Consider the following 25520-nt stretch of genomic DNA (forward strand, 5'->3'; position numbering starts at 1 on the left):
ACCTCAGCCTCCCGAAGTGCTGGGATTACAGGTGTGAGCCACCATGCCCGGCACAATTTTTTTTTTTTTTAACAACTTATTTTTTTAGACAGGGTCTTGCTCCGTTGCCCAGGCTGGAGTGCAGTGGTGCCATCACAGCTCACTGCAACCCCAACCACTCGGGCTCAGGCAGTCCTCTTGCCTCAGCCGCCCAAGTAGTTGAGACTACAGGTTGTGCCACTATACCCTGCTAGTTTTTTCATTTTTTGTAGAGACGGGTCTTGAATTTCAGGGCTCGAGAACCTCCCACCTCAGCCTCCCACAGTGCTGGGATTACAGGCGTGAGCCACTACACCCAGCCTATTCAGAATTTTTTTTCTTAGAGACATGGTCTTCATTGCCCAGGCTGGACTGCAGTGATGCAGTCATAGCTGACTGAAGCCTCAAATTCCCAGGCTAAGGTGATCTTCTCACCTCAGCCTTCCAAGTAGCTGGGTCCACAGATGCATGCCAGTGTCAGGCCTCTGAGCCCAAGCTAAGTCATCATATCCCTTGTGACCAGATGGCCTGAAGCAACTGAAGATCCATAAAAGAAGTGAAAATAGCCTTAACTGATGACATCCCACCATTGTAATTTGTTTCTGCCCCACCCTAACCGATCAATGTACTTTGTAATCTCCCCCACCCTTAAGAAGGTTCTTTGTAATTCTCCCTCCACCTTGAGAATGTACTTTGTGAGATCCCCCCCCTGCCCGCAAGCGTTGCTCCTACCTCCACTGCCTATCCCCAAACCTATAAGAACTAATGATAATCCACCACCCTTTGCTGACTCTTTATGGACTCAGCCTGCCTGCACCTAGGTGAAATAAACAGCCATGTTGCTCACACAAAGCCTGTCTGGGGGTCTCTTCACACGGACACGTGAGACAGCCAGTACACCCAGCTCATTTTTAAATTTTTGTAGATCAGTGTACTGTTGTTAGAAAAAAAAGTAAGAAAAACAGAAAATAAATTTTTGTAGTGATAGGGTCCCACTGAGGCAGGAGAATAGGGTCTAGAGACAAGGGAGCGTTCACTTCAGCCTCTGATTGGTGGCAGGCCAAGTCTTTATTTACATAGGGTGTAACCAAATAGGAAACCTCTAAAGGGTACTTAAACCCCAGATTTTCTTTTTTTTTTTTTTTGAGATGGAGTCTGGCTCTGCCGCCCAGGCTGGAGTGCAGTGGCCAGCTCTCAGCTCACTGCAAGCTCCGCCTCCCGGGTTCACGCCATTCTCCTGTCTCAGCCTCCCGAGTAGCTGGGACTACAGGCGCCCGCCTCGTCGCCCGGCTAGTTTTTTGTATTTTTTAGTAGAGACGGGGTTTCACCGTATTAGCCAGGATGGTCTTGATCTCCTGACCTCGTGATTCGCCCGTCTCGGCCTCCCAAAGTGCTGGGATTACAGGCTTGAGCCACCGCGCCCGGCCAAACCCCAGATTTTCTAAAGAGGGCACTTGCTTAAGCCTCCTCCAGCTTTGTGGAGTGTACTTTCGCTTCAATAAATCTGTGCTTTTGTTCCTTCTTTTGTTGCTTTGTTTGTGTGTTTTGTCTGCCTCTTTGTTCAGCATTCCAAGTGAAATTCCTCAACACATCACAGCCTTGAGCACATCACATCCCCCCATATGCCTCCACTTCCTGGGCCCGACACAAACACATCACAGCCTTGAGCACATCACACCCCCCCATATGCCTCCACTTCCTGGGCCCGACACAAACACATTCCTCCATATATCACAACTTTAGAAGAAAAACAACACCTGGAGAAGCTCCGATAAGGTTACAACCGTTTGTAAAAGCGCAGGAACCAATAAGAAGGCTGCTAAAAGCATAACTTAACATTAACATGTAAACCAATTGTAATGCTGTGGCCTAGAGAAATGCCTTGTTCCTCTGTAACCTGACAAGTCCTGTTTACCTCGAGCTATAAAAAGCAAGCGCACGTATTGTTTGGGGCCCTCTTGAATGCTGTGTTACGGAGGGACCAAGTTCGAACTTGCATTAAAGATCCTTGCCGCTTGGCTTTGACTCTGGACTCTGGTGGTCTTCTTCGGGGAATAAACGGTCTGGGCATAACACAAGAACCTGGACAACTTGTAGTCAAGACCCTCCCCTGGTAACACCACTGTGTTGCCCAGGCTTATCTTGAACTCCTGGGCTCAAGTGATCCTCCTGCCTTGGCCTCCCAAAGTGTTGGGATTACAGGTGCAAGCCACCGTGCCCAGCATCACAGGGCCTTTTACAGCTGTCAGGTTGAAGTGTGATAAAACAGGAGTAAACAGGTTTCGTCTCCAGGTCCTTGCTGGGCTAAAGCCGAACATCACAAAGGCTGGTGCTTCCTCCTTTGAGGTGTAGATCCTTGAAAACAGACGTTTCCTTTGCATACCATGTTATGAATCCTAAAATAATGTTTTTGCAGCCTGCATTTTTAACAAGTTAGGTTTATTGGGGTGTAATTTACATATAGTAAGATTCACCTTTCTTTGCTATACAGTTCTGTTTTCACAATTGTATATACAGTCTTATAACCATTACAGACAAGATATACAGCATTTTCCTCACCCTCAAAAGTTCCTGACGCTCTTGTGGTCCAGTCCCACTCCCTCATCCCAATTCCTGACTACCATTGAACTGATTTTTTTCCCCCTAAGTTCTGCTTTGACCAGAACGGCACCTTTTGTGTCTGGCTTCTTCCCATGATGCTTTTGAAATTCACCCACGTTGTGCTGCAGGAATTTAAAAAACTGTATTGTGTGGCTGGGCGTGGTGGCTCACACCTGTAATACTAATACTTTGGGAGGCCAAGGTGGGCGGATCACCTGAGGTTGGGAGTTCGAAGGCAGCCTGACCAACATGAAGAAACCCTGTCTCTATTAAAAATACAAAGTTAGCCGGGCGTGGTGGCACATGCCTGTAATCTCAGCTACTTGGGAGGCTAAGGCAGAAGAAGGGCTTGAACCTGGGAGGCAGAGGTTGTGGTGAACTGGGATCATGCCACTGCACTCCAGCCTGGGCGACAAGAGAGAAACTCCCTCTCAAAAAAAAAAAAAAAAAAAAAAAAAAAAGCTGGGCGCCAGGCATTGTGGTGGGCACCTGTAATCCTAATCCAGCTACTCGGGGGGCTGAGGCAGGAGAATCGCTTGAACCTGGGAGGCAGAGGTTGCAGTGAGATGGCGCCACTTCACTCCAGCCTGAGCGACCCAGCGAGACTGTCTCAAAAACAAAACAAAAATAAAAACTCCGAAAAATCTCAAAACATATAAAACCCAAAGAGAATAAGTCTCCATGTGCCTGGCACCAAATTTCAACAATTGTCAACTCATGGCCAATCTTACTGTATCTATATCCCACCTTAATTATGTAGTAGCAAATCCCAGATATTTCATCTATAAGCATTTTGGTGTGTTTCTCTAAAAATTAAAAACTTCGGCCGGGCGCGGTGGCTCAAGCCTGTAATCCCAGCACTTTGGGAGGCCGAGACGGGCGGATCACGAGGTCAGGAGATCGAGACCATCCTGGCTAACATGGTGAAACCCCCGTCTCTACTAAAAATACAAAAAAACTAGCCGGGCAACGTGGTGGGCGCCTGTAGTCCCAGCTACTCGGGAGGCTGAGGCAGGAGAATGGCGTGAACCCGGGAGGCGGAGCTTGCAGTGAGCTGAGATCCGGCCACTGCACTCCAGCCTGGGCGGCAGAGCGAGACTCCGTCTCAAAAAAAAAAAAAAAAAAAAAAAATTAAAAACTTCATTGTTCTTCTTGTTAATGATTGATAATACCATTATCCCACCTAAAATTTTTATTTCCCGGGAAGGCTTTTTGGAGCCTGGGCCGGGTGGCTCACACCTGTAATCACAACACTTTGGGAGGCTGAGGCGGGAGGATCACTTGAACCCAGGAGCCAGGAGTTCAAGACCAGTGTGGGCAATATAGCAAGTCCTCGTCTCAAGAAAAAAAGGAAAAAAAAAAAGTTAGCTTTTTGGCAAAACTACTTCCTAGTAGATGGTGTGTACTTCCTATTACAGCATATTAAGGGGCACATAATGCCAGCGGCGCCTCTGTGGCTCTTGGACCTGAGTGCACGCGCCTTAAAGCCACGCCTCCGCATCGGATCCTAGTAAGGGGGTGGGGCTATCATTTCAGTGTATGCGTTGCGCGTGCGCGGACACGCGCGCCGCTCGGCTGCCGTAGTTCGCGTTTTCACCCGGTCACCAGGCAGCCATGGCGGCCGTTCTGAAGCCGGTGCTGCTGGGACTTCGAGATGCGCCGGTGCACGGCAGCCCCACAGGGCCGGGCGCCTGGAATGCTAGCAAGCTGGGCGGCATTCCGGTGAGGGCGGGTGCCGGAGCTGGGGTCGATGGGTGGTGGCGAAGGGTGCGGAGAGAGTGGGCAAGGTCCCGGAGGGAGTTGGAGTCTGAGCGCTTCCTCTCTCCCCTCAGGATGCTCTGCCTACCGTGGCTGCGCCCAGGCCCGTGTGTCAGCGCTGCGGGCAGCCGCTCGCCCTGGTCGTGCAGGTGTACTGCCCGCTGGAAGGCTCCCCGTTTCACCGTCTGCTGCACGTATTCGCGTGCGCCTGCCCCGGCTGCAGCACCGGCGGTTCGCGCAGGTAGGCGGGGAAGTCCCAGAGCTGCTCCTGGGGTGTCCTTTCCAGCGGGCTGGGGCGGGCCGGCGGGCTGGAGTAGGGGTGCAGCCCTCACGGCCCTTTGTCTTCACCCCGAAGCTGGAAGGTGTTCCGCTCCCAGTGCCTGCAGGTTCCAGAGAGAGAGGCGCAGGACGCTCAGGTAAAGGTTGTGATTTGTCATGTTATTTTTTTTTTTTTTTGTCATTTGAGGATGTTATCCAGAGTATAGTTTGGGACAGACTTTAAAGCCATGTTCTTTGAAGTGCATTGGAGTGTTTTTTGCTTCTCTGCAGAACCATAGAATGCTATTTTCTTAAGGTTTTGTGAGGGTTTTTTTTCTTCTATTTTACTTTATTTTTATTTTCTAACTCCTTTGTTAAAAGGAGATGGCGGCCCCACATGGTGGCTTACGCCTGTGATCCCACCCTTTTTTGAGAGGCTGAGGTGGGAGGATTGCTTGAGTTCAGAAGTTGGAGACCAGGCCGGGCGCAGTGGCTCACGCCTGTAATCCCAGCATTTTGGGAGGCCCAGGCGGCGGATCATCAGAGGTGAGAAGTTCGAGACCAGCCTGGCCAACATGGGGAAACCCCGTCTCTATTAAAAACAAAAACAAAAAATTAGCCAGGCATGGTGGCAGGCACCTGTAATCCCAGCTACAAGGGAGGTTGAGGCAGGAGAATCGCTTGAACCCGGGAGGCGGAGATTGCAGTGAGCTGAGATCATGCCACTGCAATCCAGCCTGAATGACAGACTCCGTATAAAAAAAAAATGTTGGGAGAGCAGTCTGGGCAACATAGCAAAACGTCCTCTCTATAAAAAGTAAAAAACATTAGCCGAGCATGATGGCCGCGCAACTGTAGTGCCAGCTGCTCAGGCGGCTGAGGTAGGAGGATTGCTTGAGTCCAGGAGGTTGAGGCTGCAGTGACCTACATTTGTGCCACTGCACTTCAGCCTGGATGGCAAAGCCAGACCCTCTCCCCTCCCAAAAAAAAGAGAGTGAGATGGAGACTTCCTCCTGGATGTCGTCAACATTTTTTTTAAATTGTAAATTGATAGTTTATAATAATGTATAAATTTATGAGGTATAAAGTGATGGTTATGATTCATGAATATCATGTGGAATAATTAAATGAAGCCAGTTAATGCAGTCATCACCTCAGATACTTAACGTCTTGTGAGAACATTTGAAATTTCCTCTAGCAATTTGGAAATACAAAATACTTTATTTTTATTTTTTTTGAGACGGAGTCTTGCTCTGTTGCCCAGGCTGGAGTGCAGTGGTGCCATCTCTGCTCACTGCAAGCTCCGTCTTCTGGGTTTCAAGCAATTCTCCTGCCTCAGCCTCCTAAGTAGCTGGGATTACGGGCGCCCGCCACCACGGCCAGCTAATTGGTTTTTTTTTTTTTTTTTTTTTTTGAATTTTTAGTAGAGACAGGGTTTCACCATGTTAGTCAGGATGGTCTCCATCTCCTGACCTCGTCATCTACCCACCTCGGCCTCCCAAAGTGTTGGGATTACAGGCTTGAACTCCCGTGCCCAGCCACGATACTATATTATTAACTATATTCAAGCTGTGCAGTAGAACTTAAAAAAACCCACATTCCTCCTGAATAACTGAGGTTTTGTATTCTTTGACCATCATCTCCTTATTATTCTTTCCAGTCCAGGTTTCTTTCTTTTTTTTCTTTTTTTGAGACCAAATTTCGCTCTTGTTGCCCAGGCTGAAGTACAGGGGCATAATCTCGGCTCACCGCAACCTCCACCTCCTGGATTCAAGGGATTCTCCTGCCTCAGCCTCCCGAGTAGCTGGGATTACAGGCACTTGCCACCACGCCTAGCTAATTTTTGTATTTTTAGTAGAGACGGGGTTTCACCATGTTGGCCAGGCTGGTCTTGAACTCCTGACCTCAGGTGACCCACCCGCGTCGGCCTCCCAAAGTGCTGAGATTACAGGCATGAGCCACCATGCCCCGCTCACTCCAGATTTTTTTTTTTTTTTTGAGATGGCGTTTCGCTCTGCTTATTTCACTTAGCAAAATGTTCTCCAGTTCTATCCATGTTGTCACAAATGACAGAACTTTCTTTTTTTTGTTTAAGGGTGAAGAATATTCCATTGTATATATAGTAGTTTTTTCAAACTTACACTGAAGGTCTTGAGACACAGTTTATTTATTTTCCTGTTTGGGAATATATATGGGGATGTACATGTATGTGGTTGTATGTGATAACATATATGTCTTTATAGTAAATATACTTTATGAGATATATATATATGTTTTAACACATTTCATAAGATGAAATCTGAATTTATTGAAAAGGTAGGCAAGTTGGTAGCTGCAGAACAAAATTTAGCCTCCTTTGACAGTAAATGTGTCTTTATATATACACGGTTCTTTTTTCTTTTCCTTTTTTTTTTTTTTTTTTTTTGAGATGGGGTTTTTTTTTTTTGAGATGGGGTCACCCAGGCTGGAGTGCAGTGGCATGATCTTTGCCTCTTGGGCTCAAGCCATTCTCCCACCTCAGCCTCCTGAGTAGATGGGATTATAGGCACGTGCCACCATGCCCAGCTAACTTTTTTATTTTTTGTAGAGAGGGGGTTTTGTCATGTTGCCCAGGCTGGTCTTGAACTCCTGGACTCAAACAGTCCACCCACCTCAGCCTCCCAGAATGCTGGAATTACAGGCGTGAGACACTGGGCCCGGCCTGCACCCAGTTCTTGATGTTTGCTAGGCGTAGAACTAGCAGTACTCGAATAAAGAGTTGAAGACAGTGCCTATATTTGTCAGGGTTCAAGTGCAGATAATTAGAAAAGTACTGTTTTTTTGTTTGTTTGTTTTTGTTTTTGAGACGAGTCTCACTCTGTCTCCCAGGCTGTAGTGCAGTGGCGTGATCTCAGCTCATTGAAAGCTCCACCTCCTGGATTCAAGCTATTCTCCTGCCTCAGCCTCCCGAGTAGCTGGGATTACAGGCACGTGCAACCATGCCTGGCTTTTAAGCTGAGACAGACTTAACACAGGAGTCAGGTTTTTAGTAAGTGGATAGTCTGAAGGAGGAGGCTCCACGAATGCCCTCCAGAATCACACCTGAGAACTGTCCCTGAAGGAGCTGCTATGCCACCTCTCCTGCTGTCAGGAAGCTTAAGTGTGATCTGGTGAACTAATCGCTGTCTTCACCACAGAACTGTTGGCTCTAAAACCTTGTTCTGTCTATGTCTACACTCTGACTGCCTTTTGCTACGTGGTCTGTCTTTCTACTTCACTCTGTCTCAAGTTCATGTCTCTCTCTAGTAGACCTGATTAGCAGACACCTAATCATATCTGAAACCCTAGCTGCTAAGGAGCCTGGGAAATGTAGTTCTTTCTTTTTAGTTCCTGCAATACATGAAGCACAACAAAAAGATATTGGAACAGATGGTTCAATAAACCATGTACTGTATCTGTCACACTTGCCCCATGAAGGGGTGGCCTGCCCCTCCACACCTATGGGCGTTTCTTGTTAGGTGGAACGAGAGACTTGAGAAAAGAAATGAGACACAGAGACAAAGTATAGAGAAAGAAAAAAAGGGCCCAGGGGACCGGCGCTCAGCATACAGAGGACCTATGGCAGCACTGGTCTCTTGAGTTCCCTTAGTATTTATTGATAATTCTCTTTATCATTCTTTTTTTTTTTTTTTTTTTTGAGGCGGAGTCTCGCTCTGTCGCCCAGACTGGAGTGCAGTGGCCGGATCTCAGCTCACTGCAAGCTCCGCCTCCCGGGTTTGTGCCATTCTCCTGCCTCAGCCTCCCGAGTAGCTGGGACTACAGGCGCCCGCCACCTCGCCCGGCTAGTTTTTTTTTGTATTTTTAGTAGAGACGGGGTTTCACTGTGTTAGCCAGGATGGTCTCGATCTCCTGACCTCGTGATCCGCCCGTCTCGGCCTCCCAAAGTGCTGGGATTACAGGCTTCAGGCTTGAGCCACCGCGCCCGGCCATCTTTACCATTCTTAAAGATAAGGGAGTGGCAGGACAAATAGATCATTGTAGGGAGAAAATCAGCAGTAAGACATGAACAAAGATCCCTGTGACATGAATAAGTTTAAAGAAAAATGCTGTGCCTTGATATACATATGCAAACATCTCCATAAACCTTTTAGCAGCATTGCGCCAGCCAAGTCCCACCTTACAAGTCCCACCTTTTGCCATAAGGTGGTTTTCTCCTATCTCAGTAAACAGAGCATACAATTGGTTTTACACCAAGATGTTCCATTGCCCAGGGACGGGGAGGAGACAAACGCTTTTCTCTTACTTTAGATTAAGAGAATGGTGATGACTTTTTTTTTTTTTTTTTTTTTGTTGAGACGGAGTCTCGCTCTGTCGCCCAGGCTGGAGTGCAGTGGCCGGATCTCAGCTCACTGCAAGCTCCGCCTCCCGGGTTGACGCCATTCTCTCGCCTCAGCCTCCCGAGTAGCTGGGACTACAGGCGCCCGCCATCTCGCCCGGCTAATTTTTTGTATTTTTTTAGTAGAGACGGGGTTTCACCGTGTTAGCCAGGATGGTCTCGATCTCCTGACCTCGTGATTCGCCCGTCTCGGCCTCCCAAAGTGCTGGGATTACAGGCTTGAGCCACCGCGCCCGGCCGAGAATGGTGATGACTTTTAACCAGCAAGCTGCCTTCAGGCACTTGTTTAACAAACCACATCCTGCACAGTCCAAAATCCTTTAAACCTTGAGTCACCACAGCACACATCTCTTGCAAGGACAAGGTTGGGGGTAGGGTCACAGATTAACAGCATCTCAAATACAGAACAAAATGGAGTCTCTTATGTCTGCTTCCTTCTATATAGACACAGTAGCAGGCTGATCTCTTTCTTTTCCCCACACCCCGAAAAGGAAAGACAAGTGTTTTAAGTTTCCTTCAACATACTTTTGAGTACATAAAGTCTAGAAAGTTTGTTTGGAGTGTGCCAGAGGGGAAGGGGCTGGTGTGAAGGCTCCCTCTGGAAGGCGCAGGGATGGGTGGCTGGAACCGAAGTAATAGAATAAACCTCCCAAATGTGCTCGGACCTCATTCACTGAATATTTTTCCAGACACAGGAAAACAGCCTTGCAGCTGAGGACTGGTGTGAAGGTGCTGATGACTGGGGAAGTGACACTGAGGAGGTGCCTTCGCCACAGCTTACCTTGGATTTTGGGAATGATGCCAGCAGTGCCAAAGATGTAGACTGGACTGCTCGGCTCCAAGACCTCCGCCTGCAGGATGCTGTCCTGGATGCTGCCCATCCTGTGCCTCCTGGGGAGCAGACCGCCTTGTCTTCTGGGCTGCCGCTATTCCTGCCCTACTACATCTGTGTTGCAGACGAGGATGAATACGTGGACTCTGTCAACCTGGATCATGCCCACAGCCTTCTGAGGGACTATCAGCAGAGAGAAGGCATTGCCATGGATCAGTTGCTTTCCCAAAGGTGAGGATGTGTGCTCCTGAGGTTGAGAGGTGACTGGATTGGGAAGCAGCCACAGGAGTTACCCTTCAGTTTCACCACAGGACCTGGGGGAACTGTCAGGCGGAACTTGTATGTAGGACCTTTTCGCTTTACTTCCATATTAGCCAACTTGAGTTAGCTTGAAAACCCTGCTCTATTTATAATTCCTGTTAAGAAAGTGAACAAAGATGAACAAACAGAAGTTAGAGATGGCAAGTATTTATAGAAGATGCGTTCACTGACTCTAACTTTTTTTTATATTTCTAATATGTCTTTATAGCAGAGACAGGCAAGTTAGAAAACTGCCATTTGATCTGGGATAATAAGATTGGGGTGAAAAAATGGAAAAAGGAAAAGAAAAACGTCGTTTGTTTATTGACTCTTGGCTATGTCTCCAGAACTGGCCCAGGACCTCGGAGATGCTTTCAGATCCTCAATTCTGTAAAGTGAGAGTGATAGTGATATCTCTGTTCTCTGTTTCATCACATGATTTTGAGAGTCAAACGAGAGAGTAGATCTTGAAAGGCTTTATAAACCAAAGCTCTCTAAAGAAGTAAGAATGATCATTTTTGCTTATTGATTGATTGAGAGAGACAGGGTCTCACTCTGTCACCCACGCTGGAGTTAATTGCTGTGATCACAGCTCACGTAGCCTTGAACTCCTGGGTTCAGGCAGTCTATCTTAGCTTCCCAAATAGCTGGGAGTACGCGTGCACGCCACCATGTCTGACCAATTAAAATTTTTTTTTTTTTGGAGTTTCACTGTTGTTGCCCAGGCTAGAGTACAATGGCATGGTCTCGGCTCACTGCAACCTCCACCTCCCGAGTTCAAGTGATTCTCCTGCCTCAGCTTTCCAAGTAGCTGGGATCACAGGCACCTGCAACCACGCCCGGCTAATTTTTTGTATTTTTATCAGAGATAGGGTTTCAAGATGTTGGCCAGGCTGGTTTCGAACTCCTGACCTCAGGTGATCCACTCACCTTGGCCTCCCAAAGTGCTGGGATTACAGGTATGACTGTTTTTTTTTTTTTTTTTTTTTTTTTTGATATGGAATCTCACTCTGTCACCAGGCTGGAGTGCAGTGTCGCAATCTTGGATTACTGCAACCTCCACTTCCGGGTTCAAGCGATTTCCTCTGCCTCAGCCTCCTGAGTAGCTGGGACTACAGGCGTGCGCCACCACACCCAGCCAGTTTTTTGTGTTTTTTAGTAGAGATGGGTTTCCACCATGTTGGCCAGGATGGTCTCGATCTCCTGACCTTGTGATCTGCCTGCCTTGGCCTCCCAAAGTGCTGGGATTACAGGCGTTAGCCACCGCACCTGGCCTGATAATTTTTTTTTTTTTGAGACGGAGTCTTGCTCTGCCGCCTAGGCTGGAGTGCAGTGGCCGGATCTCAGCTCACTGCAAGCTCCGCCTCCCGGGTTTTACGCCATTCTCCTGCCTCAGTCTCCCGAGTAGCTGGGACTACAGGCGCCCGCCACGTCGCCCGGCTAGTTTTTTGTATTTTTTAGTAGAGACGGAGTTTCACCGTGTTAGCCAGGATGGTCTCAATCTCCTGACCTCGTGATCCGCCCGTCTCGGCCTCCCAAAGTGCTGGGATTACAGGCTTGAGCCACTGCGCCCGGCCCGATAAATTTTTTTAAAAGAAAATTATCTTGTTTCCTCTTGCAAATGCTGTAATTTTCTGGATATAGACATTCACAAGTGTTTTCTGCTTCTGTTTTTAGCCTTTCTAACGATGGTGATGAAAAATATGAGAAAACCGTAATTAAAAGTGGAGATCAGACGTTTTACAAATTCATGAAGCGAATTGCTGGTTGTCAGGAGCAGATTTTGAGGTAAAAAAAGGCACAGTTCATTTTATTGTTTTCCTTGATTATAAAGGTAATACATGTTCGTTTGGAAAACACAGGAAAATATGAGAAAAGCAAAACCTACAGTATTCCCCAAATCAAGAGAGAACCTAATACCTGCTTTATAGGACCTAATACCTATGTTATAGGATGTGTAGGAGGATTCAGTTGTGTAGAAGGATTCAGTAAGGTAAAGCGCACTCATTTCTCTAACAAATACTTATGGAGTCTATTCTGCATGCCAGGTGCTGCTATTTGTAGGTGCTGCAGATATAGCAGGAAATGGCACAGACAGAGTCCATGTTCTCATAGCCTTTATTATTATTATTATTAATTTAATTTTTTTTTTTCCTTTGAGAGAGAGTCACGCTCTGTCGCCCACGCTGGAGTGCAGTGGCATGATCTTGGCTCACTGCAACCTCCACCTCTCGGGTTTAAGCAATTCTCCTGCCTCAGCCTCCTGAGTAGCTGGGATTATAGGTGCCCGCCACCATGCCCGGCTAATTTTTTTTTTTTTTTGTATTTTTAGTAGAGACGGGGTTTCACCACATTGCCAGAGTGGTCTCAAACTGCTGGCCTCATGTATTCTGCCCGCCTCGGCCTCCCAAAGTTCTGAGATACAAGTGTGAGCCACCACACCTGGCTTTAATTTTTTTGTTGTTGTTTTTTGACAGGGTCTTGCTCTGTTGCTCAGGCTTGAGTGCAGTGGTGTGATCAATCATAGCTCAGTGCACCCTCCCGGGCTCAAACGATCTTCCCACCTCAGCCTCCCAAGTAGCTGGGACTACAGGCCCATGCTACCACGCCCAGCTAATTTTTGTGTATTTTTTTTAAAATGGTATTTCACCATGTTGGCCAGGTTGGTTCCAAACTTCTGGGCTCAAGCCATCCACCTGCTTTGGCCTCTCCGAGTTTGTTCTAGGATTACAGGCATGAGCCACTGTGCCTGGACTATTATTATTATTATTATTATTATTTTTTTTTTTTTTTTTTTTTGAGACGGAGTCTCGCTCTGTCACCCAGGCTGGAGTGCAGTGGCGCGATCTCGGCTCACTGCAATCTCTGCCTCCCGGGTTCCCGCCATTCTCCCGTCTCAGCCTCCGAGTAGCTGGGACTACAGGCGCCCGCCACCGCACCCGGCTAGTTTTTTGTATTTTTAGTAGAGACGGGGTTTCACCGTGTTAGCCAGGAGGGTCTCGATCTCCTGACCTCGTGATCCACCCGCCTCGGCCTCCCAAAGTGCTGGGATTACAGGCTTGAGCCACCACGCCCGGCCTGGACTATTATTATTATTAATTTTTTTTTTTTTTTTTAGAGAGAGGGTCTCAGTCTGTTGCCCACCCTGGAGTGCAGTGGCGTGAGCATTGTCACTGTACCCATTACCTCTTGGGCTCAAGCGATCCTCCTAAGTATCTAGAACTACAGGTGTGTGCCACCATGTGTGGCTAATTTTTTTAAAAATGTATTTTGTAGAGATGGGATCTGATCATGTTGCTCAGTGTGCTCTCAAACTCCTGGCCTCAAGTGATCCTCCTGCCATGGCCTTCCAAAGTGCTGGGATTACCGGCATCAGCCACAACCCCGGCTCATATATTTATTTTTATTTTTTAATTTATTTTTATTTTTCTGGGACAGAGTCTCGCTCTGCCACCTAGGCTGGAGTGCAGTGGTGTGATCCTGGCTCACTGCAACCTCTGCCTCCTGGGTTTAAAAGAGTCTCCTGCCTTAGCCTCCTGAGTATAGGATTACAGCCGCCACACCCGACTACTTTTTGTATTTTTAGTAGAGATGGAGTTTCACCATGTTGGTCAGGCTGGTATTGAACTCCTGACTTCAAATGATCTGCCCGACTCAGCCTTCCAAAGTGCTGGGATTACAGGTTTGAGCCACTGTCCTGCCCCTGGTCCAATATATTTTATTTTCTAGTGTGGGAGATTAAAAACAAACGTGTATGGGCCGGGTGTGGTGGCTCATGCCTGTAATTCCAACACTTTGGGAAGCCGAGGAGGGTGGATCATGCGGTGAGGAGATCGAGACCATCCTGGCTAACATGCTGAAACCCCGTCTCTACTAAAAATACAAAAAAAAATTAGGCGGGCGAGGTGGTGGGCGCCTGTAGTCCCAGCTACTCAGGAGGCTGAGGCAGGAGAATGGCATGAACCCAGGAGGCGGAGCTTGCAGTGAGCCGAGATTGCGCCACTGCACTCCAGCCTGGGCAACAGAGCGAGACTCCATCTCAAAAAAAAAAAAAAAACCTGTATGATTTCCATAAGTGATAAATGAGGAAAAAATAGAGCTATTTTAGGTAGGCTATCAGGAAGGCCTCAGAGGAAATGACATGCCCAGCAGGTATGGTTTATAAAAATAGCAGGTATAGTTTATAAAAATAGTAAAAACAGGTCCAGACAAAGTGGGCAGAATTAGCTCAAATGGCCTTTTTCTCTGATACATACCATAGTGAATCTAAAAGCTAAAAATTAGCCCAAATAAAACAATAAATATTTAAAAAGAAATTCCGTTTTATTAGCATTGAAAAAAGGAAAAGGGCTTAGTACTATAAAACTCAAAGTGATAGCCCAGGATATAATATCAGTAAATGTCTAATAGAGTTCTTGAGTGTTTCACATATATTTATTCACTTATGTAACTAATTTAGTCTTTGCAGAGAAAGGTACAGAAATTTCTGGCATGGTTAAGTGCAAGTTCTAATCCCACAGGCCTTTTCTCTCACCTGCCTAAAATACACTGATGAGTCCACAAAGAATTTTCTTTTTTTGGAAACGGAATCTGTTTCTGTCCCCCAGGCTGGAGTGCAGTGGTACGATCTCAGCTCACTGCAACCTCCATCTTCTGGGTTCAAGCAGTTCTGCTGTCTCAGCCTCTTGAGTAGCTGGGACTACAGGCATGTGCCACCATGCCTGGCTAATTTTTGTATTTTTAGTAGAGATGAGATTTCACCGTGTTGGCCAGTATGGTCTCAAACTCCTGACCTCTGGTGATCCACCCACCTCAGCCTCCCAAAGTGCTGGGATGACAGGCATGAGCCACCGCACCTGACCTAAGAATTTTCAGTTAATAATGTCTGGAAGGAAGCACACAGGAGAATTTGCATGTCCTAATGTGGAGGATGGTGGACCTCCTCCACCATGTTGGCTGAAGAACTGGGTGTGGTGGGGAGGTGGTGTAGGAATTGGGGATTGCCTCTCAGAAGCAACATTCCTTTGTTCCATGATGAGTCAGAGCAATGATTGGAAAGTTAAGGGCAATTTCGCCTCCACTAGAGTGGGATCTTTCTCAACATACAGTATTTTACACTGTCTCAGAGGAAAAAGCAAAGTCCAGGTATTCTAATGAAGATTGCATCCAGTCCCAGAAGAACTATCTCCTCACCCCAGTTCCCTGTTTTACTACCTACAGAAATGCAGAGGAAATGGGCAGTACTCCTAGAGAGGGGAAAACGGGCCTCATATGAGATGGACAGGAAATCAATGAGAACCTCTGCGGACATTTCAGAGCAAATAGATGGTCTAAACTGAGTTGCACCCTTTAGGCATGAGCTAGATGAAAAATAGCATGCCACCCAGGTAATCATACTGTGGCAAGAATAGTTAAGGAAATGAAGAGAACATACAAAAAGCTCAAGAACCAAGTCTGCTAGAAAATATCCAGCTGGGCTCGGTGGCTCACACCGGTAATCCCAACACTTTGGGAGGCCAAGGCAGGTGGATCATGAGGTCAGTAGATCGAGACTATTCTAGCCAACCTGGTGAAACCCTGTCTCTACTAAAAATACAAAAATTAGCTGGGCATGGTGGTGGGCGCCTATAGTCCCAGCTACTCAGGAGGCTAAGGCAGGAGAATCGCTTGAACCTGGGAGGTGGAGGTTGCAGTGAGCTGAGATAGTGCCGCTGCACTCAAGCCTGGGCGACAGAGTGAGACTCTGTCTCAAAAAATAAAATAAAATATAATCCAAGGAGCACATCAGTCCCAGCAGATGCTTCAAAATGTATAAGAATGAATGTATGTCTATTCATAAGACAATAGATTCCATAAAACAAGAGCTCAACGGTGCGAAAATAAAGTAACTATGTATGAATCGGATATTGAATTGCTAAAGAAACTAAGCCCCATGACATTACATATCTAATACATATAGAATATAAGGAACATAGGCCGGGCGTGGTGGCTCACACCTGTAATCCCAGCACTTTGGGAGGCCAAGGCAGGCGGATCACAAGGTCAGGAATTCCAGACCAGCCTGGCCAATATGGTGAAACTCCATCTCTACTAAAAATAGAAAAACTAGCTGGGCGTGGTGGCGGGCGCCTGTAGTCCCAGCTACTCGGGAGGCGGAGGCAGGAGAATTGCTTGAACCCAGAAGGCGGAGTTTGCAGCAGACAGAGACTGCGCCATTGCACTGCAGCCTGGGTGACAGAGTGAGGCTCTGTCTTAAAAAAAAAAAAAAAAAAATTAGGGAACATAATAGACTTGGCTAAAGATCAAAGTACTGAGCAAGGGTTCATAATTGTATTTACTATGAGGAGAATTGGTCTCCAAAATAGAGAACCTAATGGATGGATCAGAAACAATATTCAAAGATAAAATTGGGAATTTTTCCTTAATGAAATAAGAACTAAATATGCAAATACTGAAATACGGGGAGTATAGGAATGGTTGGCATTGAGAAACCTAGCCTGGTGGTGGTTTTAAAAATATTGTCAATCTTTTACATTGTAGCCATTCTAGTAGATGGTGGTGGTATTTCCTTGTGGTTTGAATTTGCATTTTCCTAATAACAAATGATGTTGAGCATCTTCCCATGTGCTCATTTGGCATCTATGTATCTTCTATAGTGAAGTGTGTCTGTTTACATTTATTTTTCAGCAGCTTTACTGAGGTACAATTGACATACAACAGACTGCCTATATTTTTACAGTGTGCACTTAGATAAGTTGACATCTGTATACACTCCTGAAATCACAACAGTCAAGACAGTAAACATATTCCTCCCTGCCAGAAGTTTCCTCATGCTCCTTCGCAAGTTCTTGCCAACCCTGTCCGGTGCTGCTCCCCCAATCCCCAGGCAACCACTGGTCATCTTTCTGTCACACCTTAGTGCATTTCCTGTGAAAGTATATAAGGTCACACGGGATATACTTTTTTTTTTGGTCGGTTTTATTCACTTAGCATACTTCAAGATTCATTCTTATTGCATGTATCAATAGTTCATTCCTTTTGACCACTGTGTCATATTCCATTGTATGGATATGCCACTATACATTTACCAGTTGATGGATATTTGGGTTATTTCCAGTGTTTGGCTATTATAAATAAAGCTGCTATGAACATTTGTTTACATCTCTTTGTAAGACATGTTTTGATTTTGTGGGAGTAGATACCTAGGAATAGAATGATTGTATTATGTGGTATATGCATGTTTAACTTGTTAAGAAACAGGCCAAACCATTTTCCAAAGTGGTTATGCCATTTCTGTTCCCACTAGCTGTTTTTTAAGAACTCTACTCCCTGTATATCTTTGCTAATGTTTGGGATGTTCAGTTTTTAATTTTAGCCATTTAAGAAGGTGTGTAGTGGCATTTTATTGTGGCTTTAATTTGCATTTCCTCAAATGGCAAATGATGTTGAGCATCATTTCAAGTGCTTGTTTTCCATCTCTGTATATCATCTTGGATAAAGAGTCATTCAAATCTCTTGCCGTATTGTTTGTGTTTGTGTTACTGAGTTTAGGAATTCTTCATATGGTCAAGAGTACAAGTCCTTTTTCAATTTAATTTTTTTAGCACTCAAACAGATTCTGACAGATGGCTTTAAATTTTGATCAAGTTCAACTTAACAGTTATGGTTTTTTTTTTAACACGGAATATGCAATATCTTTAATCGTTGGTATTGTTGGGTTATTTATTTATTTATTTATTTATTTATTTTGAGACAGAGTCTTGCTCTGTTGCCCAGGCTGGAGTGCAGTGGCACAATCTCGGCTCACTGCAACCTCTGCCTCCCAGGTTCAGCAATTCTCCTGCCTCAGCCTCCTGAGTAGCTGGGATTACTGGTGCACACCACCATGCCTGGCTAATTCTTTTGTATTTTTAGTAGAGACAGGTTTTGCCGTGTTGGCCAGGCTGGTCTCAAACTTTTGACCTCAGGTGACCCGCCTGCCTCACAAAATGCTAGGATCACAGGCATGAGCCACCGCACCCTGCCATGTTGGGTTAATTTTATTCTGTTATTGTTTCTTCCTCCATTTCTTTTTTCTTTCCTTTTGTTTTAAAGAGATGGGCATCTCACTATGTCGTCTAGGCTGGTCTTGAACTCCTGGACTCAAGCAATTCCCTCACCTCAGCCTCCCAAATTGCTAGGGTTATAGGCATTTGTCACCACACCTGGCTTTGCATTTGGTGGGGTTTTTTGTTTTTGTTTCTGTATTCCTTTTATTGAACCTGCTTGTCAGTGACTTGAGTATTTTTAGTTTGCTATTTTGTTCCTTTTTTGTCTTTTATTTTTAACTCTTTATGTTGCTTTTTTTGTTTTTTTGTTTTGTTTATTTAGAGATTGAGTCTTGTTCTGTTGCGTAGGCTGGAGTGCAGTGGTGCAGTCATGGCTCACTGCAGCCTCAGACTCCTGAGCTCAACTGATCCTTCTGCCACACCCTCCAAAGTAGCTGGGACCACAGGCGTGCACCACTATGTCTGGCTAATTTTTGTATTATTATTATTATTATTATTATTTGAGAAGGAGTCTCGCTGTGTCATCCAGGCTGGATTGCAGTGGAGCAATCTCAGCTCACTGCAACCTCTGCCTTCCAGGTTTAAGTGATTCTGCAGCCTCAGCCTCAGCCTCAGCCTCCCCCACAGCTGGGTTTACAGGCACCTGCCACTGTGCCTGGCTAATTTTTGTAGTTTTCGTAGAGATGGGGTTTCACCATGTTGGCCAGGCTGATCTCGAACTCCTCTCCTCAGGTGATTCACCTGCCTCAGCCTCCCAAAGTGCTGGAATTACAGGTGTGAGCCACTGCACCTGGTCTACCTTTTTCCGCTGGGGTTTTTTTTTTTTTTTTTACGTATTTATTATTGGTATTTTAAAGTTTTTGTCTGGTAAATTTATCATCTTGTCCATGGGTCTCCTTGCCTTAACTTTCTTTATGGGTTAAATTTTCCTGCTTCTTTGCATGTTTAGTAACTTTTAAAATGATTACCAGAAATTATATATCGAAGAACAGTAGTATTGAAGTGAGCTGGATATGGTGGCTCACATTTGTAATCATAGCACTTTGGGAGGCTGAGGTGGGAGGATCACTTGAGGCCAGGAGTTTGAGACCAGCCTAGGCAGTATAGCAAGACCCTGTCTCTACAAAAATTTTTTTAAAAAACTAGCTGGGTATGGTGATGCGCATCTGTTCCCAGCTACTCAGGAGGCTGAGGTCAGAGGATTGCTTGAGCCCAGGGGGTCAAGGCTGCAGTGAGCTGTGATTGTGCCACTGCACTCTAGCCTGGGCAACAGAAAAAGGCTCTATCTAAAAAAAAAAACAAAACAAAACCCAAAAACGGAAGTGAATATTTCTTCCTTCTAAGGCAGTGGTCCCTGACCTTTTTGGCACCAGGGACTGGTTTGTGGAAGGCAATTTTTTCACAGACTGAGGTGGGGGGCGTGGGGCATGGTTGTGGGATGAAACTGTTCACCTCAGATCATCAGGCATTAGGTTCTCATAAGGAGCACGCAACCTAGATCCCTCGCATGTGCAGTTCACAATAGGGTTTGCGCTCCTATGAGAATCTCATGCTGCTGATAGGACAGGAGGTGGAGATCAGGTGGTAATGCTCGCTTGCCTGTTGCTCACCTCCTGCTGCATGGCCCTATTTCTAATAGACTACCGACCAGTACTGGTCCATGACCTGGGGGTCCATGGCCTGGGGGTTGGGGACTTCTGCTCTAAGGCATGCCCCTTCCTCTGTAAGGCCAGTAGTGTGGAGGGCTGATTCCATTTAATCTGCAGTGGAGCTGGGTCTGAACTTCGTCGCAGCTTTACCTAGATTCAATTGAACATTGACTTTAGTGCCTTTGAGACTTCGAATCGAACACTGCAAGATTTCCAGATATCTTGCTATGCTTTATAGCCTTGGTGCTAGGTTTTTGGGCCTTTGGAGGATTTCTGCAAGAAACAAAGAAAAGTTGCAAAGCACGGCCTTAGATGCTAGAATGTGACTTGTGTGGCTCTAATTTGGGGTTCTTTGTTTCCTTGTCCTAGGTATTCCTGGAGTGGAGAGCCACTCTTTCTGACCTGCCCTACATCAGAAGTCACTGAGCTTCCAGCCTGCAGCCAGTGTGGAGGCCGAAGGATATTTGAGTTTCAGCTTATGCCAGCACTGGTCAGCATGCTCAAGAGTGCTAATTTAGGTGAGAAGCCCTTTATTAATTTGAGTTTGTGGATTTCTGGCATTATTTTTAAATAAATGAAAAACCTTTTGTTTACTTATAAAATATCGTAAGCAAATTATAGAAAATTTGGGAATTAAAAAATTATTTTAAGAAATTTAGGCCAGGTGTGGTGGCTCATGCCTGTAATCCCAGCACTTTGGGAGGCCCAGGTGGGCGGATCACGAGGTCAGGAGATCAAGGCCTTCCTGGCCAGTGTGGTGAAACCCTGTCTCTACTCTAATATAAAAAATTAGCTGGGCATGGTGGCACGTGCCTGTAGTCCAGCTGCTTGGGAGGTTGAGGTGGGGAATCGCTTGAACCCAGGAGGTGGAGGTTGCAGTGAGCCAAGATCGCGCCAACGCACTCCAGCCTGGTGACAGAGCGAGACTCTGTCTCAGAAAACAGAAAAAGAAAGAAATTTGTAATCCAGCCAGTCTTTTTTTTTATATATATATTTATTGATTCATTTATTTTTTGAGACAGAGTCTCTCTCCTGTCGCCTGGGCTGGAGGGCAGTGGTACGTTCTCGGCTCACTGCAGTCTCTACTTCCCGGGGTCTAGCAATTCCCCTCCCTCAGCCTCCCCAGTAGCCGGGATTACAGGTGTCCGCCACCATGCCCGTCTAGTTTTTGTATTTTTAGTAGTGATGGGGTTTCACTGTGTTGGCCAGGCTGGAATTTGCATTTTTTGTAGAGACAGGGTTTCGCCATGTTGCCCAGGCTGGTCTCAAACTCTAGACTCAAGCGATCCTCCTGCCTTGACCTCCCAAAGTGATTACAAGCATGAACCATGCTTGGCCAGAAATTACAACTATTATCAATGTTAATAACCATTATTCCAATACTAATTTTTGACATAAAGACAAACAGCAAGTTAGATGAATGTATGGATGGCTAGACAAAAATAATTTTCCTAAAATAGGGAAATTCACTAACATGGTAATTAAAAGTCTTAGAATAAATTTTTGTACAAATTAACAGAAGGAATGTTAAGTATAAGTGAAGCAGTTACTGGAATTTTTTTTTTTTTTTTTGAGATGGAGTCTCGCTCTGTTGCCCAGGCTGGAGTGCAGTGGCATGATCTCCACTCACCACAAGCTCCGCCCACTGGGTTCACGCCATTCTCCTGCCTTAGCCTCCCTAGGAGCTGGGACTACAGGTGCCCACCACCATGCCCGGCTAATTTTTTTTTTTTTTTTTTGTATTTTTAGTAGAGACAGGGTTCCACGGTGTTAGCCAGGATGGTCTCGATCTCCTGATCTTGTGATTTGCCCGTCTTGGCCTCCCAAAGTGCTGGGATTACAGGCGTGAGCCACAGTGCCTGGCCTGGACTTTTGGTAATAGGTTCTTTACCCAAGAGGCCCAAGTTTCTGAAAGGTGCTTCTGTTGTTAACAGAAAATTACATTCTTCCTATGTTTCAGTTTTAGATAGTATGCATCTGGCTCCTTACCATAGTAGATAAGGAAATTCATACCCTATTCCTACCTTGAAATATTTCAATATTTTTTTTTTTTTTGAGACGGAGTTTCGCCCAGGTTGGAGTGCAGTGGCGCAATCTCAGCTCACTGCAACCTCTGCCTCCCAGGTTCAAGTGATTCTCCTGCCTCAGCCTCATGAAGAGCTGGGATTAAAGGTGCCCACCACCACACCCAGCTAATTTTTTGTACTTTTCGTAGAACTTTGTCGACCAGGCTGGTCTCAAACTCCTGACCTGCCTCGGCATCCCAAAGTGCTTGGATTATAGGCATGAGCCACCACGCCTTGACCCAGTATCTTTTTTTTTTTTTTTTGAGACGGAGCCTCAATCTGCAGCCAGGCTGGAGTGTAGTGGCACTGTCTCGGCTCACTGCAACCTCTGCCTCCCAGGTTCAAGCGATTCTCCTGCCTCAGCCTCCCGAGTAGCTGGGATTACAGGCGCCCACCACCACACCCTGCTAGTTTTGTTTTTTTTTTTTGTTTTTTTTTTTGAGACCGAGTCTGGCTCTGTCACCCAGGCTGGAGTGCAGTGGCCAGATCTCAGCTCACTGCAAGCTCCGCCTCCCGGGTTCACGCCATTCTCCTGCCTCAGCCTCCCAGGTAGCTGGGACTACAGGCGCCGCCACCTCGCCCGGCTAGTTTTTTGTAGTTTTTAGTAGAGACGGGGTTTCACCGTGTTAGCCAGGATGGTCTCGATCTCCTGACCTCAAGTGATCTGCCCGTCTCGGCCTCCCAAAGTGCTAGGATTACAGGCTTGAGCCACCGCGCCCGGCCTAGTTTTGTATTTTTAATAGAGACTGGGTTTTGCCATGTTGGCTGGTCTCGAATTCCTGACCTCAAGTGATCTGTCCACCTTGACCTTCCAAAGTGCTGGGATTACAGGCATGAGCCACCGCGCCCAGCCAGTATCATAATTATCACAGCTGTTTGGATAGCCTTAATTCTATGTGTAAATGGATTCCGTGTTCATCACCACTCTTACAATGAGTTTTTTTATTCCTATTTTATTTTGATTCTTTTTTCAGTAGCTGGATTTTCTCAAGTAATAGCTTTTAGGAGGGCTCAGAAGTGCCTTGCTTCAGATTGTGCATGGTAATGTGGCTTCATATTTGAGGGACAACCCATGTATAAAATTTTTAAATCCCACTTTCTCTTTTCAGAACCTTGTAGACCTTTGTGTTGTCTTCTGACAGTGAAAGCCCTGCCAGCCATTGCCCTGGTGCCTCCTGTCATCTGGTGGTTCAGTCTCACTGGGAAATATATTTTTCTGGAAGGGCTTATGGGCATTCTAGTCTCTGAGATTTTTCACTTATATAGAAATGTCTTTTGCATGGAATGTAGCTTTGTAGAGGTATAAGGGTGGTCTGATTTTCCCCCCTTTGTAACTAACATTTTTGCCACAATACTGTTAGCAGTGGCGAATCTGTAGGGGTCTGTAGTAACCTCAGTTCTTGCCTCCTTAGAAGAAAGAATTTGACCGAGTCACATAAGACAGAGGAGAGACCAAAGCAAATTTTAGAGCAGGAGTGAAAACTTATTAAAAAGTTTTAGAGTAGCAACGAAAGGAAGTAAATACAGTTGGAAGAGGGGGCCAAGCAGGCAACCTGAGAGATTGAAGTGTCCATTTTTGATCTTTGACTTGGGGTTTTATACTTCCTGGGTCTTGTGTTACTTCTCTTGTTTCTTCCCTTGGGATGGGCTGTCCACATGCATAGTGGTCCGCCAGCCCTTGGGAGAGGCCGCATGCGCAGTATGTTTACTGGAGTTGTAGACATGCTCACTTGAGGCACTTTTCCCTTACTAGTCACATGCTCCTAGAGGAAGGTCATATACCAGTTAAACTCTGCCATTTTTTCATTTTTTTTTCTTTTGTTTTTTGAGACAGAGTCTTGCTCCATTGCCCAGTGGCACCATCTCTCCTCTCTGCAACCTCCACCTCCCAGGTTCAAGCAATTCTCCTGCCTCAGCCTCCCAGTGTGCTGGGATTATAGGCATGAGCCAATGTGCTGTGCCCAGCCAATGCATACATTTTTAAACAATGTATTTCTCCTTTGCTGCTGCAAATCATTGCCTAAGTCATCCTTTTGACTCCTGCTTTTCTGTTCTAATATCATCAGGAGTTCTTATTGCTTATGTTTTCTTGGTATCCTTTTTTTATGGCATAATTTTCTATAAACTCTTAGGGTTTTTTTTTTTTTCCTGAATCCTTATCCTTTCTTGGCACTAGTGTGTTCTATGATATATATATTTCTCTTTTATTTTTATTTTATTTTATTTATTTATTTTTTTAAGACAGGGTCTCGCTCTGTCACCCAGGCCAGAGTATGGTGGTGCAATCATAGCTCATTGCAGCCTTTATCTCCTGGGCTCAAGTGATCCTCCTGCCTTAGTCTCCTAAGTAGCTGGGACTACAGGTGTGCACCATTACACCCAGTGAATTTTTTTTTTTAGTAAAGTCTCACTATGTCAACCAGGCTATATGAGAGAGAGAGAGAGAGATTTTTTTTTTTCTTTAACTTTTTTTTTTTTTTTGTAGAGACAGGTGTCTCACTATGTTGCCTAGGCTGGGCTCAAGCTGTCCTTCCCCGTCGGCCTCCCAAAGTGCGGGGAACTCAGGCATGAGCCACCATACCTAGCCAAAGGCTCTGTGATATATTTTAATATAGATTTTCAACATCAGATAGCTAGACAGTTGTAATGAAGACTTGTTGAAATTTTTATTTTTAAAGTACATTTTCCTTCCACTTTAAATTAATTCTGCTTTTTGTTATCAATATTCACTTATTATAGGATAGACTGTGATTCTGTTATAGCTGAAAGCAGTAAGCAGTGTTTTTGCTTTACCTAATTATTTTTTCAGCTTGTAAGGTAAAATCACTCCTTTTAGTAACATCAGTCTCATAACTCTTTTTGCTGGAAGCCTGAATACATTGTATTTTTCAGGTCTTTCTGTGGAATTTGGAACAATTCTAGTTTACACATGTGAGAAGAGTTGCTGGCCCCCAAATCATCAGACCCCCATGGAAGAATTTTGTATTATACAAGAAGACCCAGATGAATTATTGTTTAAGTAGAGCACTTCCTTTTATTAATATAAATTAAAACAATTTTTATGTTCAAATTGTGTGTATATACCTTATTTTAACTCACAAGTTATTAATCTCTGTTTTTCTGAGTTGCTTTTTGCCTTTGGGTGCTGGTGCCTGGGCTGGGCCAGGACCTCCTGACTGTGGTTTGGTCTGCCCTTCCAGGGTCCAGGGCCAGCTGTCACAGTGGCAGCTAGGAAGGTGGCTTCTCTCTAGTCCAGAGGGCTGGTGTTGCCTGCACAGCCATCCTGGTGGGCATTCTAGCGGGGAGGGAGAGCAGCGAAAGAGCCAAGAGCAGTGGTCTGCCTCTTGTTTACACCTCTGACACCTGCACTCCAGTGCTCCCTATGCTGTTTTTGGCACCTGATCAAGCCACTGAATCTGCTCTAGCTGCTGGAGGTTCTTGCTCTGTGACCTTGGCTGTTTAGACCTGCCCATGTTCATCAGCCCAGGTCCCCGCCCTCACCCACTCCCACCTTCTCCTCCTGCTGCATCCCAGGAAGGGGTCTTTACTCCGTTCTGGAGACTGTCCCTTTATCCAGCTGCCTTCCAGTCTCCCTTTTCTTTATTTTTAACATGA

At 45.7% G+C, this 25520-nt stretch overlaps 1 protein-coding gene across 1 annotated transcript; it reads left to right on the forward strand.

Annotated features, from left to right (window-relative positions):
• The first annotated feature begins 3758 nt into the window (after positions 1-3758).
• On the forward strand, positions 3759-24976 carry PDCD2L (programmed cell death 2 like). Its single transcript, XM_033225655.1, has 7 exons — positions 3759-4341; positions 4452-4618; positions 4733-4793; positions 9700-10073; positions 11820-11930; positions 20209-20357; positions 24798-24976. Exons 1-7 carry the CDS (start codon positions 4234-4236, stop codon positions 24926-24928), a joined length of 1101 nt encoding a protein of 366 aa, XP_033081546.1. The 5' UTR covers positions 3759-4233; the 3' UTR covers positions 24929-24976.
• Positions 24977-25520: the final 544 nt, after the last annotated feature.

This window comes from Trachypithecus francoisi, unplaced genomic scaffold (genome assembly GCF_009764315.1).
Source record: "Trachypithecus francoisi isolate TF-2019V2 unplaced genomic scaffold, Tfra_2.0 Lachesis_group12, whole genome shotgun sequence".
Classification (NCBI taxonomy): domain Eukaryota; kingdom Metazoa; phylum Chordata; class Mammalia; order Primates; family Cercopithecidae; genus Trachypithecus; species Trachypithecus francoisi.

Coding starts and splice junctions, on each gene's coding strand:
- PDCD2L (XM_033225655.1), top strand. CDS start 4,234: ATGGCGGCCGTTCTGAAGCCGGTGCTGCTGGGACTTCGAGATGCGCCG. Junction 4,342..4,451: donor GCAAGCTGGGCGGCATTCCG/GTGAGGGCGGGT, acceptor CTCTCCCCTCAG/GATGCTCTGCCTACCGTGGC. Junction 11,931..20,208: donor TGTCAGGAGCAGATTTTGAG/GTAAAAAAAGGC, acceptor TCCTTGTCCTAG/GTATTCCTGGAGTGGAGAGC.